This window comes from Stenella coeruleoalba, assembly GCF_951394435.1.
Source record: "Stenella coeruleoalba genome assembly, chromosome: 7".
Lineage (NCBI taxonomy): Eukaryota > Metazoa > Chordata > Mammalia > Artiodactyla > Delphinidae > Stenella > Stenella coeruleoalba.
This window is the reverse complement of record NC_137153.1, coordinates 13,780,526-13,802,261: the sequence shown is the minus strand read 5'-3', so window position 1 is coordinate 13,802,261 and position 21,736 is coordinate 13,780,526. Positions and strand designations below refer to the sequence as shown.

The 21,736-nt window shown below is 44.4% G+C and overlaps 1 protein-coding gene across 1 annotated transcript in view; it reads right to left on the bottom strand.

Annotated features, from left to right (window-relative positions):
• Window positions 1–14,771: 14,771 nt before the first annotated feature.
• The window catches only part of GALNTL6 (polypeptide N-acetylgalactosaminyltransferase like 6), a gene marked incomplete at its 3' end in the record, with an annotated part of 1,147,279 nt that continues 1,140,314 nt past the window's right edge, over window positions 14,772–21,736 (bottom strand). The window contains exon 12 of the mRNA XM_079925494.1: window positions 14,772–14,939. Within this exon, the coding sequence (XP_079781620.1) occupies window positions 14,772–14,939 (168 nt within the window). The remainder of the gene's footprint in view (window positions 14,940–21,736) is intronic.

Sequence of the window (21,736 nt, the reverse complement as noted above, 5' to 3'; positions counted from 1 at the left end):
GAGTTGAGAACTGCTGTCTTTCCCCTGCTCCCTGGCAGGACTTCTATTAGCTGGTTGGGCCAGAGGGGAATATTTAGGAAAAGGAAGGCTCTCCTTTTTTGCACTACTAAGGATGTGTCGTTCCTAGTTTCCTTCCTTATATTGAAGATAACAGGGCATTTTTATTTTAGAAAATTTAAAGACTTCAAAAGCACTCCGTATCTTCTTACCTTTTCTTTTTACCCTATCCTTTGAGAAATCTCCAGTCATCTATTAAAAAACAATAGTAAAGGAGAGTGAGATGACTGTTAAGAATGGTTTTCCTTTAAACATGAGCTCTGGCTGGGGTGTTGTAATCCGATAAGCAGGTTTTCAGCCTGCTGGCCAGGTTTACAGACTCTTTGACTAGCCTCCTTGTGAATTCAGTTATGGGAACAGCTTCGTAGGAGAAGGCTTTTCCATGAAGCACTATTATAGGTTTTTGAGAACTTGTATGTTTAGTGTCTGCCATTCAGCACTCAATAAATGTTTGATGAATGAGTGACTCAGTAGCTGATAGAATTAATACACTGCCAGTCGCTTAGCATCTCTGAGTGTCCTATGGTCCCTTATCTCATTTTTAAAAAGTTATTATTATTTTTTGGGCTTCCCTGGTGGCGCAGTGGTTGAGAGTCCGCCTGCCGACGCAGGGGACACGGGTTCGTGCCCCGGTCCGGGAAGATCCCACATGCCGCGGAGCGGCTGGGCCCGTGAGCCATGGCCGCTGAGCCTGCGTGTCCGGAGCCTGTGCTCCGCAACGGGAGAGGCCACAACGGTGAGAGGCCCGCGTACCGCAAAAAAAAAAAAAAAATTATTATTTAAAATTTAATTTTATTTATTTATTTTTTATACATCAGGTTCTTATTAGTTATCTATTTTATACATATTAGTGTATATGTATCAATCCTTAACGTCATTTTGGAGTGTGGATACATTTATTTTGTTCAGTCTGACACTGATGATGATTACTCTTATTCCAACCCTCCGAGCCAGGGAAAATACGTTCCATGTTCTCCAGATTAAGTTCGTATAGTGTAACCTGGATCCCTTTCTTGTTTTCTTCTTACTCTAAAATCACAGAATTTTCCACCGTGTGGCTGAACCACACTGACGACATTGTGTCAGCTCCATCTCAGGCCCCCAGTCCTACCCCCTCCCCTTTCTGCATGACTGGGCTTTAGCCTAACTCGCAAGGAGTGCGCCCAAGTCAGATAGGTTCCCTGTCAACCTTTACCCTTGCCTTCATGGGATATGAAAACTGGAAGAATGCCTTTTTTAAAAATATATTTTATTGATTGATTTTTGGCTGTGTCGGGTCTTAGGTGAGACACTCGGGATCTTCTCTCTAGTTGTGGTGCGCGGGCTTCGTTGCCCTGTGGCCCGTGGGATCTTAATTCCCTGACCAGGGATTGAACCCCTGTCTCCCGCACTGGAAGGGGGATTCTTTAGCACTGGACGCCCAGGGAAGCCCCGGAAGAATGCCTTTTGCTGACACAGATGAGTAATGGTCGTAAGACCCCCCGACCCCCACCCCAAGTGTGTGTGCGGGAACCTCTGGTGCCCATCCCTGTGGACGTGCTTCTCCCTAGCAGTCAGATTCTGTTTGTAGCTTTGGCCCGTTTAAATCCCCATGTACCCCTTTCGGCGGCACAGCTATGAATGTCTCTGGATGGTCACCCGCCCGATACTGCCTGTATGTAAGTTACCCACGATGAACCTCACAATTGCGCTTTACGGCGTTGCCTGCTTCAGTTTTTAGTCTTAAAGTTCCTTCTCAGTTTAGAGGATGTTATTCACCATCTCCTCCTTCCAACATCCATTTATAAGGGACTTTAGAATCCAGCACAATTTAGGAATGAATACTCTAGATTACAGGTATTGGGTCATTTATCCATGGTTATACAGCTAATTAACAGCCAAGTTTAACTTCAATAAAATTAGAGTTGGTGACCTTAGCAATCAGAAACAACAACTAAAACAGCTTTGCTACGTGTATGGTAAGCCTTGCTCCACTTCTGATGATTTAGAAGAAGCAGCACAGTTGGTCAAATGCAATGTGTTTTGGAGAAATTTAAGAATATTAATTCCCATCAGATCACAGCAGTCACTATGAGGAAAGTAATGCCCACATCCATTGCTTTTGATTATTTTCCCTTTCTGCGGTTAAGCAACATAAGCAAAATGAAGTGAAGTCTGTAGGTCAAGAACAGTCAGTAAACCTTCCTCAGCTACTTCGGAAGCCTCTTCTGATTGTGCCATGGCCCAATGTTTCCCTTAAACTTGCGTCCTTTCTCAGTTTCATGCACTTCTTCTTGCTTAATTAGTTTCAGAAATCGCTGTCACTACCTGGGAAAGCTTTCAAATCACAGATTCCTACTTACAGATGGATCAACGTGAATTTATTGGGTAAACACACTTACGTGGCTTCCGCTGTTCCTTGGGCTCCCTGAGCTCTGGTGCCCCAGGGCTCACCTGGAGAGGGTCAGTGCTCTTCCGTTAACAGTGAAGAAGCTCAGAGCTGTCACACAGTGGGACCCTTCTGCCTTAGCTTTACTGAGGTCCAGGCCATTGGAACAAATATCTCCCCCAAGGGACTCTATATGACATATCTATATTTGCCATTTCCACCAATAAATAGAAATTCCGTATATAATTTGTATACATCTCAGCTCGTATTGGATCCTTTTCTTTTTTCTTTTTCTCAGATCCCTTTCTCTAACTACTGACAATGGCTAGTGAATATCTTTACTGTATACATTTAGAAAGGGGTAAAAATGTCAGCATGAGCTGGGAAAGGGAGGATGGTCGTTCTCTGATCTGTGCTCTTCCAGTGGGGAATTCCACAGGGGTAGGGGGTGGTGAGAGCAGATCAGAGTCATGAGAGGTTCCCTCTAGTCAGGGACCTGTGCCCTTTGAGACTTTTTCCCTGTCCACTGCCTCATGGCATGTATTTTGACTGTGCCTCATTTTTTTTTCTCCTTGGAGCAGCAATTATAAAACAACTCGCCACAACAATCTAAATACCCAGTGAAGGTATATTTCTTATGCTTTAGAGTGTGGGCTTCCATTGATATTGCTTTTCTCCCTCTCTCAGTCTCTCTCTTTCTTTCTGCTCCCCGTTTTCGGGGTTGAGATATGCTACATACTGAGAGGAGTACAGGGAAGGGTGGATGACATTATTCCTGCCATCCATCCATCCATCTGTTCAACACAATTGTAAGCATCTAGTATATACATATTTTAGATAAACCGATTTCTGTCTTCACAGGTGTATTGGTGGAGGAGCATTTGGGAGCCTTCTGTTTGTTATTTGCTTTTTGTTTGTATTCTTTTGGTTGGTTGATTTGGTTCTAAACCAGATGGTTTATTTTCTCCTCATTTTTACTGCAGCTGCAATATAGCTTGTGAGGAACAGACCCTGCAGAAAATAGCTTCATTTCATGGAAGTTCCCCCAATTTCATTTGTCTTAGGATGCACTAAAATTGAGCAAACACGGCACCGCCCACATTCTGAAGATGAGGCACATTTATTGGGAAGGTCCATCAGGCCTTATTGCCTCACTTTGATGAGGGAATTACCCCTGTGCAATGAGAAACCAAGGAAGTAAATTAGCAATAAAAATCTAATGTCTTCTTCACTATTTTGTTTTACTGCTAAGTTGCCTGACAGCAGCCTCCTTCCAAAATCCTCATTCATCAAGTAAAACGCAATTCTATTGGCAAATCTACATAAAGCAAACAACAAAATAGCAATTTTTAATATTGTGGGAGGTATTTAATAATTCAATAAACTTATAAGTTCTATTTCCCTTTTAAATTAAGTATATATGATTACATATCACAACAGAGGAGAAGACTATATTTCCTTTATAAAGCACCCTCATTGTAAGTTTTTACTTATATTTTCTAAATTAAATTGGTTATTATGATGTTATTTCGATACCCTGATTTGATGAATGAAGACATTAGGGCCATTTCAAGTGGTGAATAGCCTAGATATTTTAATCTAGTTATAATAGCCTATAAACAATTTTAGTTTGGAAAAAGCTTCATTCCCAAACTTAAAAATAGCAAAATAAGGGCTCCCCTGGTGGCACAGTGGTTAAGAATCCACCTGCCAATGCAGGGGACACGGGTTCCAGCCCTGGTCCAGGAAGATCGCTTGTGCCATGGAGCAACTAAGCCCGTGTGCCACAACTACTGAGCCCACGTGCCACAACTACTGAAGTCCATGCACCTAGAGCCAGTGCTCCACAACAAGAGAAGCCACAGCAGTAAGAAGCCCGCGCGCTGCAATGAAGAGTAGCCCCCGCTCGCCACAACTAGAGAAAGCCCGCGTGCAGCAACGAAGACCCAACGCAGCCAAAAAAAAAAGAAAAATAAAACCACATAACCTACATGATGTCAAAGAACTTTCCAGTAAGAAAATCTAAGTACTCAAACCCAATCCACTTTGTGAACACTGAAGGGGGTCATGATGATATACCACCCCCCAAATATGCCACTTGTGGCATAGGAATTATTTTGACCTCAGGCATTTGAGTGCCTCAACTCCTTTATCTGCCTGAATGCAGAGCCTACCAAAAAAAAAGGAAAAAAACTCAATTTTCATAAATCCCCACCCAAGGAAGAATTCTAATCTTCTCTGTTTGGAGACAAGAAGTTGGCACTGCACCAAACTGACATGGTCACAGAAACTGTCATACCTCCCAACTGTTCTCCTAAGGGCCCATTGGTATTTCCAAAAAGTCACTTGTCTTTTCATAAGTCCCCTTTCTCCCCCTCCCCTTCTAATAACTCATTTGTTCTCCTAGAAGTGACCTTCTGCCCCAGCTATCCTCATGTCCGGTGGTCCCCAACCTTTTTGGCACCAGGGACCGGTTTCATGCAAGACAGTTTTTCCACAGACAGGGTGGGGGAGTGGTTCAGGCAGTAACTCGAGCAATGGGGAGGGATGGGGAGCGACGCAGAGCGACGGGGAGCGACGGGGAGCGATGGGGAGTGATGGGGAGCGACGGGGAGCGGTGGGGAGTGGTGGTGGGTGGTGGGGAGCGACGGGGAGCGGCTGGGAGCGATGGGGAGCAATGGGGAGTGATGGGGAGCGGCAGATGAAGCTTTGCTCGCTCGCCCACCACTCACCTCCTGCTGTACGGCCCAGTTCCTAACAGGCTGTGGACCTATACTGGTCCACGGCTCAGGGGTTGGGGACCTCTGCCCTAGTCAGAAGGTGCGTACATCCCAAATTCTAACTGCCTCTTTGAGTTACATTTCTTTGTGAATTCCTGTGCATAAGTTTATATCTGTTTTTTTTTCTTGCTAATCTGTCTTTCATCAGTTTAACTTACAGCCCCCCTAAAACTCAACTAAGAGGGTAGAGGTTGTTGTTTTTCTCTCCAACAACCCTTAACTTTTGGCTATGTGGGTTCAGGCTTAATATTTCGTCTTATTTTGTTAGTGTCTTTAAGAAGAGGCTGACCATATGTTTTGGTTTCCCCAGGACTGGTTTCTACCTGCTTTTCCTCCATCATTTTTTTTATTAAAAAAATTTTTTTAACTGAAGTATAGTTGGTATACAATGTTGTATTAATTTCTTCTGTACAGCAAAGTGATTCAGTTATATATATATATATATATATATATATATATATATATATATATATACATTCTTTTTTTAATATTCTTTTCCGTTATGGTTTATCATGGTACATTGAATATAGTTCCCTGTGCTATGCAGTAGGACCTTGTTGTTTATCCATTCTATACGTAATAGTTTGCATCTACTAACCCCAAACTCCCACTCCATCCCTTCCCCAATCCCCTCGCCCTTGGCAACCACAAGTCTGTTCTCTATGTCTGTGAGTCTGTTTGTGTTTCATAGATAGGTTCATTTGTGTCATATTTTAGATTCCACATGTAAGTGATAGCCTATGGTGTTTGCCTTTCTCTTTCTGACTTACTTCACTTAGTATGATTATCTCTAGTTGCATCCATGTTGCTGCACATGGCATTATTTCTTTCTTTTTTATGGCTGAGAAGTATTCCGTTGTATGTGTGTATGTATATATATATATATATATATATATATATATATATATATACACCACATCCTCTTTATCAATTCATCTGTTGATGGACATTTAGATTGTTTCTCCTCCATCATTATTAATAATACCTCATTTCATTCTCAAAAATTTTCTGGTTTGTCTGACGAATTACCCGGTCACCCTATCCAAGAATCACGTTGCTGAATTGTAAGCTGCCAGAGGACGGACTTCCATTAAATGTAAACATGTCTCATTTACATTTTGTTCACCAGTCCTGTTCATTCCCATGTTTCATCACGACCACACTCCTGCAGGGAAGACTTAGGGAGGGTAGAGATTCACCCAGTTTCAAGTGGGAGACTAGGGCTGCAGCCAGGGCCGGAACATCATTTTCTGAGCGGTTCACCAGACATTTTTCTCCTAGCTATGTGGACCTTTGGTTCTAACGTGAGGCCTCACTCATGTTGGGACTCAACAAACATTTACTTCATTAAATTACAGTGTCCAGTCCTCAGAGAAAAAGACCAGCCTGCTGACACCGCCTGAAACAGTTTTCCCTAGTCCGAGAGAAGAGCCTCGGAGGACATGGCCTGCAGGGAGACTGGGGCTTTGGCTGCTCTCCCATGTCTCCTGAGCCCGATGAGAAAGACGCTCTGATCATCGAGTCAGCAAAGGAATGACGCTGACCTGATGTTCTGATTTCATTTTGGAGGAAGTTTATCAGGATAGATAGAAATAGGGGAGAATTCACGAGACAGGAGAGGAGAGGAATTTCCCAGGGGGCCTTGGGGTCCCCTGCGCACCCGGTGGGCGGCTCAGGCAGCTCCTGCAGGGCACGTGCCGGCCCCGCTGTGGAGACGTCCATCAGCCTCCTTAGAAGCTGCGCCCGAGTGCAGCCCGTTTTCCCACAGCCTTTCTCTCTGGCCGTTTTAAACCTCGCTGCCGCTGCCCCGCCCCCACGGGCGGTTTTCTGGCAGACGACTGATGTCTGATGGATGTCGGAACAAGGTCATTAGCTCTCCTCCGGTTCAGGCTTTCCTGCCTCTCCCAATCAAAGAGCCTCCCATCCACGTCCAAGGGCATTTATTATCCGGATGAACTGGCCTCGAGATGGCTTTCTTTTAAACATCGCAGGGACTCAGCATAGTTATTTCATCCTTGTTTGAGCTCCCATTCTTTAGAAATCCTTGTGTTCCTGCCGAAGGCGCTTTTCGGGGCGGTGCAGGTCTGTGTGGGTCTGACTCTGGCCACTTGCCGGGGGTGGGGGGATGTGGGTCGGGGAGACGGTGATGAAAGGTGACTGCTTGCTCAAGTGCAGCATTTCTTTTGTGAGATTGTCTCTTTGACATCTCAGCCGCTCCAGCACTTCCCCGCTGCTTCCTCCAGGACAGTAAACGAATTATTTTGAGGAAAGCAAGACATGGCTGTTTCTCTTTCTCTCTCTCATCCTCACCGGTGCCACAGCCCACCTCCTCTCTGCAGGGTGCGGGAGCCTTGTTGGGGACCCCTGGGTCCCGGGTTCTTACTCCTTTCCAAGAATTCAAAAGTCCTGATGACAGAAGTGTGTCTTTTTGAGATGAGATGCACTGTCTAGTTTTGGCTCTAAAAGGAGCTTTTGCACCTGCTGCATTTTTTTTCCCTGTAAGATCTGAACACATGTGGCTGGGATGATTGGCCACATTATACATCACATAACAAGCAATTTGCTGGGTGACACAATCTGAATAGCAAGCAGCGGTAAAGCAAAATTCTTTTGCCCATCATATGTTCTCCTTCATGCATCCATGGTACACACACATACACACACACACACAACTAGAAAAATACTTGGAAAAAAATGTAATTTGGAGGATTTACTCTGTGTGCCACTAGGGGTTTCATTTAAATACACTGAAAACAAAAAGACCTATTCTCAGTTAACTTTTATTTTTGAAGACAGAGGACAAGGGAGAAACAAACTTTAAAAAAAGATCTTCGTATTTATTTTCAATGAAAAGAAGGTTACAATCCAAGATAACCACACTTCCAACATGGCAGAAATACTAAGCTTTTCTTTACTTTCTGTAGCTGTTTCTAAGGAAGTTACTCAACTGAGTTGGACATAGTGAGATACTGTTACACTTAAAAGACTTTTAATTAAACTTGCAGCATTTTTCAAAGATGAGAGGAACCATAGCTCAGTCACATCTGCACAATGTTTGTGAAAAGAGCTCAGCCAGGTATTTGCCACCAAAAAAGTAATGTTTCTTTTCTCAAGACAGAACTTGAGAAAAACCATGGTCTAGGTTAGATGGGCTGATATACTGAAAAACAGTGTTAAGTAAATTATTTAACTATATTATGCCTTTGTTTTATTTTCAATACCATTCTATAGTAGCATGAGGCTCATTAACGGAGGAAGGAACAATAATAATTGAATTATTAATACGATGCTTAATGCCAGGCACTTAATGGTAGGGGCCTTGACCTAGTTGATACCATAATACTGCCTATTCTTGGTCTTTCAGCTCTGTGATCTTGACTTAAAGAGCTTTAAAATTAGGGGTTTGGGATTAACGGATACTCTCTACTTTATATAAGATAGATAAGCAGCAAGGACCCACTGTATAGCACAGGGAACTATATTCAATATCTTGTAATAACCTACAATGGAAAAGAATCTGTGTGTGTACACACACACACACACACACACACACACACACATACATATGTATAATTGAATCACTTTGCTGTAGACCTGAAACACTGTAAATCAACTATACCTCAATTTAAAAGAATTTTAAAAATGAAGAGCTTTAAAAGAGAAACTTTCCTCTGGCAATAAATATTTATTGAAGTGAGTTACACTCAGTTCGGATTTTGAATGAGTTGGGATTTTATCATTTCTAAGACAGGTCTTTTAAATGTAATACATGGTTTCTAAACACATTCAACAGCAATAAAACTAGCTTCAAAAGGTATTTTCAAAATGGTGAGACTGTTGATCTAAGTCAAAGGGTGGATCCCAGACCATCAGGATCCTCATTGCCTAGAAACCTGTTAGAAATGTAAATTCCTGGGCTCTACCCCGGATTGAATGAACCAGAATCTTGGGTTGGGGGTGGGAAGGTGGTCCAGCAATCTATTTTTATTTTGTTTTTTTGGCTGCCCCCTGCCACCGAGGGCTGAACCCATTAATACTCCCAAAGTGCACAGTATTTGCTTAAGGATTTCTCCTCCAGAGCTATGCAAATAGCTTTAATAGATCACTTCTCCCAAGTACCCTGGAAATCTCATTAAGAGGGATTAATCCTGAATGCAGTTTGGTGTTCTCCCTTTAACAAGCTTAGGGGAAGAAGAGCAAATATAATTAAGGGTTAAAAACAGAGGCTCCCAAGGAAGAATTGTTCCCACCAGTGAAGTAGTTCAAGCCCTCTCGTATTTGGTTTGACTATGAACCAACGACCCTACAGTGAGGTGTGGACACCACAGAGACTGGAAGAAACTGAGGACTCAGTATCCAGGCCTGGGTTCTCATCCCAGCTCTGCTGTGAACTTGTTGTGTGACGTTGATCTGGGCACACCCCCTGGGCACAAGTCCTGCACTTTCTTCATAAGGATGGTAATAATCCTCTACCACAGAGGTGGTTACAAGGGCAGAAGGAGATAAATGTAAAATCACTTTAAAAACAAAAGCAATATTGCAAATAGAATCTGTCTGTCTATCTATCTACCTATCATCTATCGATCTCTATCTCATACCATAATATTGAGAATTAATAATATGGCTACTGGTGGGCATCTACTGTTTTCAGCTTGGAAAAGTAGAAAATGACTTAGTTAATTTCAAATCAATTTTTTAAATCATGAAAAAAACCATTTAAACTAGAATCGTCTTGATTCAACAAAACAATGTAGATGGGTGTAAGAACTCTTAATGAAAAAGCTTCCATGAAGCAACTTGTAAAGAACCATGTGAATGCTTTAGACGATCACCAAATAGAACTGGTTTTCGTCTGGTCCTGTGTGAAGGGATGGGGTGAGACGAGCTGATTGCTTGTAGACTCTGGGCCTTCATAAGTACGGGAACTATGAAGTAAACAGGCAGGTGGATTATAGAGTGAGCATAAAATTTGCTGTCCAAACTAGGACACTTTTAAGAGTGAAAGGGGGGCGCTGTTGATAATTACACAGGCAGAAACCAGGACTGTCCCTGGTAAACCAGGACCTATGTCACTTAGTTACAAACTAATAAGCTCACCCTTCCCAAGGTGAGTGATGTCAGGATAGAAGATTCTGCAATGTCCAGCCTTTCTGTACTGAGGTTAAGCTGGGCACACGTGGGGTGTGGCAGACTCTAGGGACCCTGGGGGCTGTCTTGTGGTGAGCTGAAGGGGGCCACTTCAGGCCGGAGGGACAGAAGAAATGTCCCCAGGTTTCTCTGAAGCATCGCACACGTGCCTGAGCTATCGTCTGCTGAGAAGCCGCGGTACCGGACGCACCAGCCTGACGTGTCAAGCGCGGAGATGAGTAACTGTGATAAAAGCTCCGAGCCAGTGTCAAGTCTACCAAATAGAGTCGCAAACAGCTCCCGGGCCTCCAACAAAGGCTCCAGACATAAATCAAAGAGCAATCTTCCAAGGTCGGCGGCATGGGAGGACTGGCCACTTGTCACTCTTCAGTGTTCCTGCCACGGTGGCACACGTGGAGAGTAATTACAGCTGGTGGTGTCGTGTGAGAGTTAGGATGGCCAGGGCAGCACCTGGTGATGGAGTGAACGCAGGGGGTGATGGGCACCCGTGTCTAGAGATACAGACTACCTCTTGCCATTTGCATTTACTCCCAGAATCTCAGGGTATCACTGAGAAATATTTTCCCTTTGAGGTGTTGTCTCCCAGGATTTATATAAAATGCCCTCTTTCTTTATCTCCAGCAGCTGCTTATGAAAGTGTACTTCCACCCTATATCCCTGCCAGGGGAAGAGGCCTCAGGAGATATTCCTAAAGGGGTCCCAGGGATAAATCAATGTTCACAAGAACCTCGTATTATTAGGAAGACTCTAACTTCTGCATAAGGTGACCCGGCAGCATTTGGAGGCTGGGGCACTGTCCACTCCTGGGAAAGAGTCTGTAGCACTTCAGATGGGAAGTCAAAAGCAGAAGGAATGTCCCAGCCTTCCCATCAATGCTGTTCTGGTCCTCAGATGTGTGATGTCACCCAGAGGTGGGCATGGCCTTTTCTCACTGGACAGTCGGCTTTGTCATCCAAGTGTCCTTGGCTCTTTTGATGTGTCTGACGTAAAGTTTATATGCCAGTCTTTCCAATAAGAGATTCCTTTTTACTCCTTCATTGTGGAGATAATGAAGTTATTGGAGTTATGAAGGAATTGAAATCGAAGTTTTTCATGTGAGGGCAAGAAGCACAAAAGAGATATTTACATGCCCTTTATTTTCTGGCTGCTTTTTAAAATTTATTTATTTGGTTGTGCCGGGTCTTAGTTGCAGCTCATGGGTTCCTTAGCTGTGGCATGCGAACTCTTAGTTGCGGCATGCATGGGGGATCTAGTTCCCCGACCAGGGATTGAACCCGGGCCCCTTGCATTGGGAGCGCAGAGTCTTAATCACTGTGCCACCAGGGAAGTCCCCTGGCTGCTTTTTAAAAAAACATATAATTGCCCCTAAAGGACACCACGTCAAGTGTTTTGCTAGACTGTGAACAGAATGGGCCTAACACTCTCTTTCATTGACTGTACATCCATTTTCGTTACGTGTTCCACTTCTGTTGTATAACGCTCTATGTTACCAATTCACAAAATAATCCTGGAACTGGCATTATCCACTGAGGCCTCTGTTATCATGAATACATTTCAAAACAGTCATGTGATCATGTTAATATTTTAAACTAAATAGCACTAGACCTAGAAGCCAGTCATTGTTATTGCCATGGTATTAATCCAACCTTGGAGCACATATAAATCCCACAGTTAGTTCACAACTGTTTTCCAGCACAGCCTTTTCTCAGTAAATGCATAGAAGGGATTTGAAAAATTAACTATTTTCTAACTTCTGGCAAAACCATTTCTTATTCTGGAGAAGCAGCAATTTCCAGGGCCGGATGAACTTTCTGCTAGTTTTCTTCTCATTCTGATAAAAGGGCGGGTCAGAACTCTGAGGCTCCATTTCTAAATCGTGTTCTTTCCAGGAAAGAGAATCTCTCTGACGACTGTTCAGTCCTTCTGCCGAATAAATGCAAAAACATATGCAATTTTCTATTTTTCAGAATGGCCATAGCGGTATTTCAAGTAAGCGGAGTCCCGCCGTTTGGTGGTACTGGGAAACCTCCTTGGACATGTTTATTGCAGTGCCAGGCCCTCCTGCCTGGCTTTGTTTGATTCTGTTTGGATGTTCCCACTTTGCACACATCTAACAATTACTTGGCAGTTTGAGGTTTTCATTTTGGCTTTCATGTCTCAGGCTTCTCTTGAAAATTTTTAATTATTTTTTAAATTATATCCTTCTAGCCAAAGTAAGAGACAGGGCCCTCTGAGATCAGATCCTGGTTGTCACACCCAAAGGATGCGTTTTCCCAGGATGAGAGCACCCTCGCATACTGCAAATCTGGGCTTTCCGGGGTGCAAAACCTGGGGCTGGCTCTTCGGTGGAACTGTAAACAGCAGTCAACTGTTTAGTGACATAATGTGGGTTTTTATAGGCTCATCTCATTCTACAACCAGATTGCTGTCTGAACGCTTGAGATAAATCTTCACCCACTCTCTGGAATTGTTCAGCACACAGGTTAATTCCTCACTATTGATTTTCTCCGCTATGCATCGTGGAAGCCTCAAGACCGCTTGACCTACACACACACAAAAATCTCTGCGACTGTCAGTTTAAATGGAATAGCTTTTCAAAAGTATGCTTGAAAAATCAGTAAAGATAACGAAATAACTCTTCCCCACCTATTAGCAGGGCCGTTTAACTGGACATTTTGATTAGGTTTGAAGGAGAGAACAAAATCATGAACATTTACGCGAAGAGGTTTCACATGTTAAAGCTTCTGAACGTGAATGCTTCTCTTGTGGGCAGCCCCAGGCAGGCATATTATTCTCATCTAGGGACTAAACATTTCTAGTTAAATCAGAGTAGAAACCAGAACCTTCTTGGATAACAGAAGAGGCAACACAGGAAGAAAAGCACTGGGCACCAGGCATTGGAAGACCCATCCGCCCTGCCAGGAATTAGGACCACTCTCCTCTGGGCTTTCGCTATTCATCTGTAAAAACAAAGGGATTGGATTCTAAGTGTCTTCCCAGTTCTAAAATTCAATGTTTTTATATCCAAGACAATTTATCTATTTTTTATTAATATGAAAAGCGAGTTGAAAGAAAACAACAAAAGCAAAATAAAAACTTTGTTCTACCTGAAAAAGACTTGAGAAATATATATATAAAACAAACATCATTCTTTCCTCTATATATCCATTCCTGTATATTCCTGTATACTCATCCCTGTATATGCCTCCCCCACCCCCATTGTTATTGAAAAGTAAAAAAAAAAAAAAGTTCTTTTAAGGATTAAATGTTCCATTTAGTTTTTTAATCATCCCTGAAATCTTGTCCCGTTAATAGAAAATGGGGTCAGAAGCACTTTATTAATGGAAATTCCTTCAATGTGTTTCCAAGGAAAACTAAAGCATCCTTCATACCTACGATATAAAACAAATAAACAAAAAACCCCAGCCGAGAGCAAAACCCAACCAGTTCTATGTCCCCGGCACTGATCAAGTATAACTGAAATGTACTAAGCCATTTCCACATCACTTGGAGTGTAGATTTATTTGGATTTCAGAATCTCCTAAACAAATTACATCAACCTCACTCCATGTCCTTCCTTAATAAAACTGTGACTGGACAAACATCAGACTTTTAAAATTCTAAAAATGATAGAAAAGTAATAGAAAAGTAAAATTCCTCTCCTTAAACCTTACATGGTTTTGCTGCTTCTGTGAAACCTTTCTCTTTGGAGTAACTCGGTAGCATGGTTTTTCGTGTTTGTTTTTCGGCTGGATTCATACAAGGGTACTGAATTAGAACTTCGGCTAATTTACGGAACGCGAACTTTTAGGACCAGTTAAGTTCCCTCCGCTGTGAAAGGAGAATGGCAGACGTCAATGAAGGCATGGAGACACTCCAAGTCCATTTCATGATGTAATTGAAGTCTCAGATAGCACACCCTCATTGCAAAATAAAACAAGAACACAGAATGGTATGAGCACTCTAGAATCATCTGCAGCACGTTTCACCATTCGAGTCGCAGAATGGCCCGTTCTAAACCTGCGACAGGTCGTCGGAGCGGTCATGCCCTTCACCTGCACCCCACCCACCCGCTTAAGAGGATCCATTCATAGCTACTCACTACTGCAGGATTTGACCTGAGAAATGCTAGGATTCATTAACTCAGCGGTTGTTTGCAAAAGTACCTAAATCATCTTTGCCCTTGGCCAGCAAGGGGACTGCTCAAGTTCTCAGAAGCAGCTGGTGAGGTTCTTAGCCAAGTTCCTCAGGTGCAGGAAGTTCTTCGGGACAACCTACTTTGACGTGGCATCTACATATCTTTAAACCAGACTTCCTGGATCTAGGAAATGTTATTCCTGACTCCTTTGACCCAGAGACTGGCTAAAATTTAGTTTTTATAACCTGTAGGTGATCACTGTTTCTTCCTTTTTTTCTTTCTAGGAGCTGGCATGGTAGTTAAATTTTTCTAAAACAGTCATATTAATATGTTCAAAAATCCACTGCTGAGTCTCGGAGAGAGGGTCACATCTGGCCATGAAAATCTTCTTCTCTGCTGGGTTGCAATCCATGCAGCTGTTACTCACAGGATGGAATAATGTTCTGTCCTGCAGGGATCGGAAAGAAAAGACAAGACTGATATCATGCATGGTGAATGCTTGGAACCCAAACTATAAAGAGAAAGTAAAATAACCCTGCTGATACTTCAGTACCTACCCAGAGTGTGAAAATAAATAGACCACCTCCCAAATCAAACAACCGGAGGTGGGGTTGCCACACGGAATGTGGTTTCCTAGGAACCATGGGCGCAACGTGGGCCCTCCAAGCAGATTCAGCCAGAAACAAAGAATTCATTCATTCATGGACTTTTAAAAAGTATAATCCATTCATTGCCTGCTCTGTGGTAAGCATTTTGTTACACCCTCGGGTTTTGAAGATGAAAAGTACATGAGGTTGCTTGTCAAGTGGCTACTAATCTAGCTGTCTGGGGAGAGGGATGCATACGGAAATGGTAATTTAGTCCGCAGTAGACACCACCGCAGCCTCGCACACACACCCAGAGGACCAGAAGAGTCATCATCTTCCCTACCCTGGTACTGGGAAAGGCAAATACCAGAGGACCGGGAACCAGGATGAACTCGGGACCGGGGGTCCACAGTGCGCAGGCAGAACCTCCAAGCACAGGCTCAAATCTGAGCCTCTGCCTCTTCCCGACCCCTTTATCGGCATCGCTGCTCTTCCTGGGATGCAGCTCTCCCTGCCTTTTGTAAAGCGGAGGGAGGCAGTGTTAGCTCAGTGTGTGATAAAGAGAACGGCTCTGTGAATGAAGGTGCTAGCAGGGCACAGAGTTTAAGTGGTGAGCAAGCCCGTTATGTGAATAGCCTCTGTTAATACACACGGCTTTGTATTGTGCAAGCAGGGAGAAGGAAGCCAGTGCTACGAGAAAGGGATCTTTCCTCAAGTAGCAATAAATGCTTTTGTCTCTTATAGTGTCTATGCATTAAAAAGAAAAGGGCCAATAACATGTAAAAACATCCCCAGATCACTGCTGAGATTTTAGGAACAAGTTGTGTTTTATTACTTAGCTTGGGAAACATTTAGAGGATCTGCTTATTTTCTTTAACTGAGGAGCGTTAGACTCAGCTTTTAGGCATCCCACGTCAGCATCTCTGGGTTACACTGGTTGCTAACCAATATTTAACGTGCTTTCGGACCCGGATGTTTGCATAGTTAGGTGTCTGTGAAGGAAGGAAGAATAAGGAAGGAGGAAGGCGGCCCCAAGCCTCGTTTGCATGTTTCCACTTTCAGTGTAAACACAGAGCTACATCTAATACCTAGGCTCCCTCCTCTCCTCTGCTCTCTTCCAAGTCTCCCAGGTTTATTGTGGATTTCACTTTCCGTACACACGAGAGGGCTGCTGACTTCTCCTGCCCATTTTCCTCATCCCCCGCTTCACTGGCTGCCGTTGGACCCCAGGGCAGCTGGAAGGAGCTCTCCTTTCACGGGCGAGGCAGCAGATTCTGGAGAAGGAGGCTGTGCGCTGAGCTCACCCGCCCCTTCCCTCCTGGGGCTGATGGTAATGCTGAGGTCACAGATCCCAGCCCACAGACGCCCCCGCGCCTCCCTAGGCAGCAGCTCCTTGGCCCTCCCACCCCCCTCCTCCCCAGCATCCCTCCCACTCCGTCTCCTGCCCCACTTTCTACCAATTTAGCTACACAGGCCTAATATATTTCCATCAGCTATTCAAAGAGCATCCTTAAGCTGTTACATTCGTGATAATTCTATGTGACCTGCTAAATTCTAAAACTCACTCTGCTCCACATCCATGTACTTCTTTTCCTTCTTAACTGTCTAGATTTCTTCCCATTGTCACTTTTGTCAGTAGCTCAAGCGGGGATCCCCCCATAGACTTGCAGTTTCTCTCCCCAAACACGTATGTCCGTAAAAACTAAAAAATGAGGAAAAAAGGAGTAGAACGTGTTTTAATTCTCTTCCCTTCTCAGTGTGTGCGCCTCAGCGCAGATGCAAAAGGCAAACCAGATCTTCTGAACATTTAATTTTTCCGAATGTTATTTTCCAAGCCATAAGGTGATCATACTTTTCCAAATCTCCAGCTGGAATACACGCTCTGGCAGATCCAGGTATGCTCGTGGGGACAGTCGGGTGGGATGAACAGGTTCAGCACGACCCTGAACCCTCCGGAGTATGTTTCTGTAACTATACGTCATGTTCTCATAAACGTTGAAAAGTAGAATTCCCCACATCTACCTGCGTCTGAGAAGCTTCATCAGTAAAACGAGGGGGTGGATAACATCCATCTCTGAAGCCTCTCCCAGCCATAAAATTGAATGAACATTTTTTCCCAAAGTTCACTGGGGACGAATGACAGGGCTTCCAATAGACCCTATCAACCATATGCTGGGGACTAACAGATGATTGCTCTCTGGTTGTGGACTGAGCTTCCGTGTCTTTGGCGTGTCCAGCAGGTCCTGAAGGGGAACCTTCTGGAAGCACCTTCAGTGTCCCCAAAACATGCGTTTTCCACTCTGACCTTGGGAGCTACGTACATTGCCATCATTATATTTCTCCTCAGCTCGGCTTCTGCATCGCTAAACGTCATTACTGATGCTTCTCCTGGCTGGCGCACCGTCGTTGGTAAATGTGGCCTCTTGTCCTACACCAGCCCTTTTGAAAAAATTTTTCTTGGAGTCTAGTTGATTTACAATGTTGTGTTAGTTTCAGGTGTACAGCAAAGTGATTCAGTTATACATGTGTCCACTCTTTTTTAGATTCTTTTCCCATATGGGCCATTATAGAGTGTTGAGTAGAGTTCTCTGTGCAATACAAGTAGGTTCTTATTAGTTATCTATTTTATATATAGTAGTGTGTATACAGTGGAATATTACTCAGCCATAAAAAAGACAAAATAGGGCTTCCCTGGTGGCGCAGTGGTTGAGAGTCCGCCTGCTGATGCAGCGGACGTGGGTTCATGCCCCGGTCTGGGAGGATCCCACATGCTGCGGAGCGGCTGGGCCCGTGAGCCATGGCCACTGAGCCTGCGCGTCTGGAGCCTGTGCTCAGCAACGGGAGAGGCCACAATTGTGAGAGGCCCGCGTACCGCAAAAAAAAAAAAAAAGGACAAAATAATGCCATTTGCAGCAACATGGATGGACCTAGAGATTATCATACTAAGTAAGTCAGACAGAGAAAGACATCATATGATATCGCTTATATGTGGAGTCTAAAAAAAGGGTACAAATGAACTTATTTACAAAAAAGAAATAGAGTTACAGATGTAGAAAACAAACTTATGGTTACCCAGGGGTAAGGGAGGGGAGGGATGAATTGGGAGACTGGGATGGACATCTACACACTACGACAGCCCTTTTCTCCTTTAGTCTCCTCCGTCATGACAAGATATGCTGGCACAGAACCAAATAGAGTTTTCTCCTCTGGGATAGAGTTCTGAGCCCTCTGGCAAGTCTGCTGTTCCCTAACAACTCTCCTGAAAGGGCACTTTTACCTGGACTCTTCTCTGTTCAGTCTGGAGGCAGGGCAGAGCCTGTGCCCCGGGTGTTCACAAAGTAATGCCGCAAACTGTATCTCCTGCATCCTCCCGCCTTCCCTGACCGCTTCCTCCCTTGTTTTTTTCTGTTTTGTTTTTGCCTAAGAAAGTTAGACATCGTTGAGCAGGAAATGAAAACCTTCAGATTCAGCATTACGGCACTGCCCTTCATAACCAAACAGGTCAGGCTAAATTCCAATCGGTCCCCAGGGTGAAGGCTGGGTGGGACTTTTCAAGTAGGTCCTGGAGAGGGACACCTCCTCAAAGCAAGCTGGTGTGACACTCCAGGGTATTCCCAGGCCAGCACGAAATTTTATTAGATTCTGTACTTCCGTAGGGTCCAAATTTTAAAAGAACAGGTATGTTGTAGAAAACATTACCCACTGTGTTCAGGGTAGTAAAAGAATCAGACGTCAAAGATGCAGAGGACTTCCCTGGTAGCGCAGTGGTTGAGAGTCTGCCTGCCGATGCAGGGGACGCGGGTTCGTGTCCCGGTCCGGGAAGATCCTACATGCCGCGGAGCGGCTGGGCCCGTGAGCCATGGCCGCTGAGCCTGCGTGTCCGGAGCCTGTGCTCCGCAATGGGAGGGGCCACAACAGCGAGAGGCCCGCGTACCGCAAAAAAAAAAAAAAAGATGCAGAGACAATAAAATAGGTGGGTGAGTTCATAACGTACAAGAAGATGACCCTGAGAATAAACACCCACACGGTGGCAGGGTGCAGGGGGCCAGGGCTTTATTCCATAGGAAATTTGGTCACATTCCTGTCACACCATTCATCTGTTACATGACCCTGGTTGATTACTTAATTCTCGGAACCTCAGCTTCCTCACTTGTGAAATATAGATAATAATATCTGCTTCACGAGTTTGCTGTGGATAAAATGAGTTAATATATGTAAAATCGCTGGCACAATGTCCTACGTGCAGTAACTAACAAAGTAATAGTTATTCCACGCCTGTTCTCCTCTTAATTTATTTTCAGTCAAGGAGCATCCCCAATTCTAAAAATCAGAACGTACTAACCATCTGGTCTGAGACCAGCTATTCAAGACCAAATTGCATTTTCTGAAATACTGGCGAAATAGAATTTGCAAAAATTGGCACCTGCCTCGACCAGTTATCCGAATGGATACATCAGTACCTCCTGGTTTAAGCAAAAGATTTATGGAACCAAAGTAATTAGTTCAGGAATGAGCTCTTCTGTATAGTTATGGTCCGAGTTTGTATGTGTTGCCTGAAATACAACATGAGTTCAACAAATATTTATTAAGCGCTTTTTATTTTCCGGTGTGTGTTAGGAAGTAGGCATAGAAAGATAACCTAAGATGCCTCCCCTGGCCCAAGAAGTGGGGGAGACCAATAGGTAAACAAGACATGTTTGAAGCAGAAAGTGTCAATGAGATTGTAGCTGTGGGGGAATAGGATGAATAAAGAAGGATGTGTGAACAGAGAGATGTGAACTAACAGGTATATTTGTGCATTCAATTTATTCAGCAAGAGTCTACAGGGTGCTTACTATCTGTCAGGCACTGTTTTAGGTGGTTGGGATGTATCAATAACCTTAATAATATAAAAATTCCTGCCCTCCTGGGGCTTACATTCTAGAGGTGGGGTTGGGGGTAGAGCAGTAGGGCACAGACCATAAACCATGAGTGTAATCGTTTCCATGGCCTGTTCAAAGGTGACACGGAGCAAATCAAAGCAGTCCGGAGAAACTGGAGTGCCAAGGGAAGGGCTGGTGGGCAAACTTAAATAGGGAGGCAAGGGTAAACCTCACTGGGAAGGTGACATTTGAGTAGGTGATGAAGAAGGTAAGGGAATTGGCCATGCGAGTATCTGGAGGAAGAGGTGCAAGATGGGGCAGTGGCCAGTGCGGAGGCCCTAAGCAGGGATGCAGTGTGTGGATTACAGAAACATGAGGAGGCCAGGGTGAGGGAGAGTGGTAGGAGATGCGTCAGAGGTGATGGAGGGCTCCGTCCATCACGTGCTGGGGACCAGCAGGTCACTTGGCGTGGCCCAAGCCCAAGGAGCAAGGGGGAAGATTCCAGAGGGTGACATGAATTCCACATCATGAAGAGACTGCGGTGTGACGCTAAGGCTTGACTTTTCAGGCAAGCGTGCGGGATGGTGGTTGGAGGATTTAGAACAGTGGAGTTAACGATCTTGGTTGCCTCATGCTAGTGGCAGAGAGGAGAATGGGGTGGGAGTCGGGGACTCAGGACACAGCTGGAGGCTACTGCAGGGGTCCAGATTTGACAGCAATAGGGAAGAGTTGGGGGTGACATGAGACATGGTTGGAAAGCTTTTTCAGGAGGTGAATGCACAGGGCATTCTGACTGATGGGACGTGGGGATTAAGGTGGAGGAAGTGAAGAACTAGAGGAAAAGCAGTGTTGAGGTGAGAAATGCAGAGAGGAGTAGGATTGGGGGCGGGAAGGATGATCTCTGTTTCAGGTATAACGAGTCGTAGGTGTTTAGGGGACAGCCAGGTTTAGATGCCCCGGAAGCAGTTGGGTATAGACTGGACCTCAAGATAGCTTCTCTGTAAAGTGGGGAGAGGCGAGTTACTCCCTCCTGCTGACTGTTCATTTCTGTGTAACTCACATTGACAGCAAATGCATTTGTGAGAGACATCGCCTTCATGTCCTTTTGTTTCTAGTATGGATACGAGAGAAGGAAGGCTTGGAATTATGGGACTAGGTTTTAATCCTAGTTTTATCTCTGACAAGAATCTCTGATGGCCCCTTCGTTTGCTAGTGATTTCAGTTTTCCATCTGCAAGACGAATGGAGTGGGAAGACGAGGGAGGGATGAGATAAGGGACAAAAATAGCCGCCTTCCCACCTCCTAGGGTCGTGGAGAAGAACCAGGTGGATTTGTGAGTGGCCCTTCGAGCTCTGGAAGAAAGCCACATCAGGTGGTTTTTTCCTGCCTATTTTTGCCGTTGGCATCTGGGAGAAGGAGAGTAACACCTTGACAGGCATAAAAGGGACAAAGCAGTGTGATTGCCTATCCTTTTCAATTTTTTCTTTGGACAGGTACAGTTCCTCACAGGAGGAGAAAATTGGTCTTCCTGCATCAGTGGATAATTTGGCCAATCAGAAATAATGCTTCTGATGCCCCTACCAACACAGTCCTCGGTGTGTGCGCTGAGACAGTGCTGGCAGCCCCGCAGCCCTGCCTGCTGCTCCATTGCTGGTTTTCTGGGCTACAGGCAAGTGATGGGCGTGAGTATACCCTCAATTCTCAGAGCGGCCAGGATCATTACAGAATCGGTTGTGATTTGTTAAATCTCTGCTCTTCACACCATTCAAAGACTTCCCAGCCTCTTTGCTAAATTC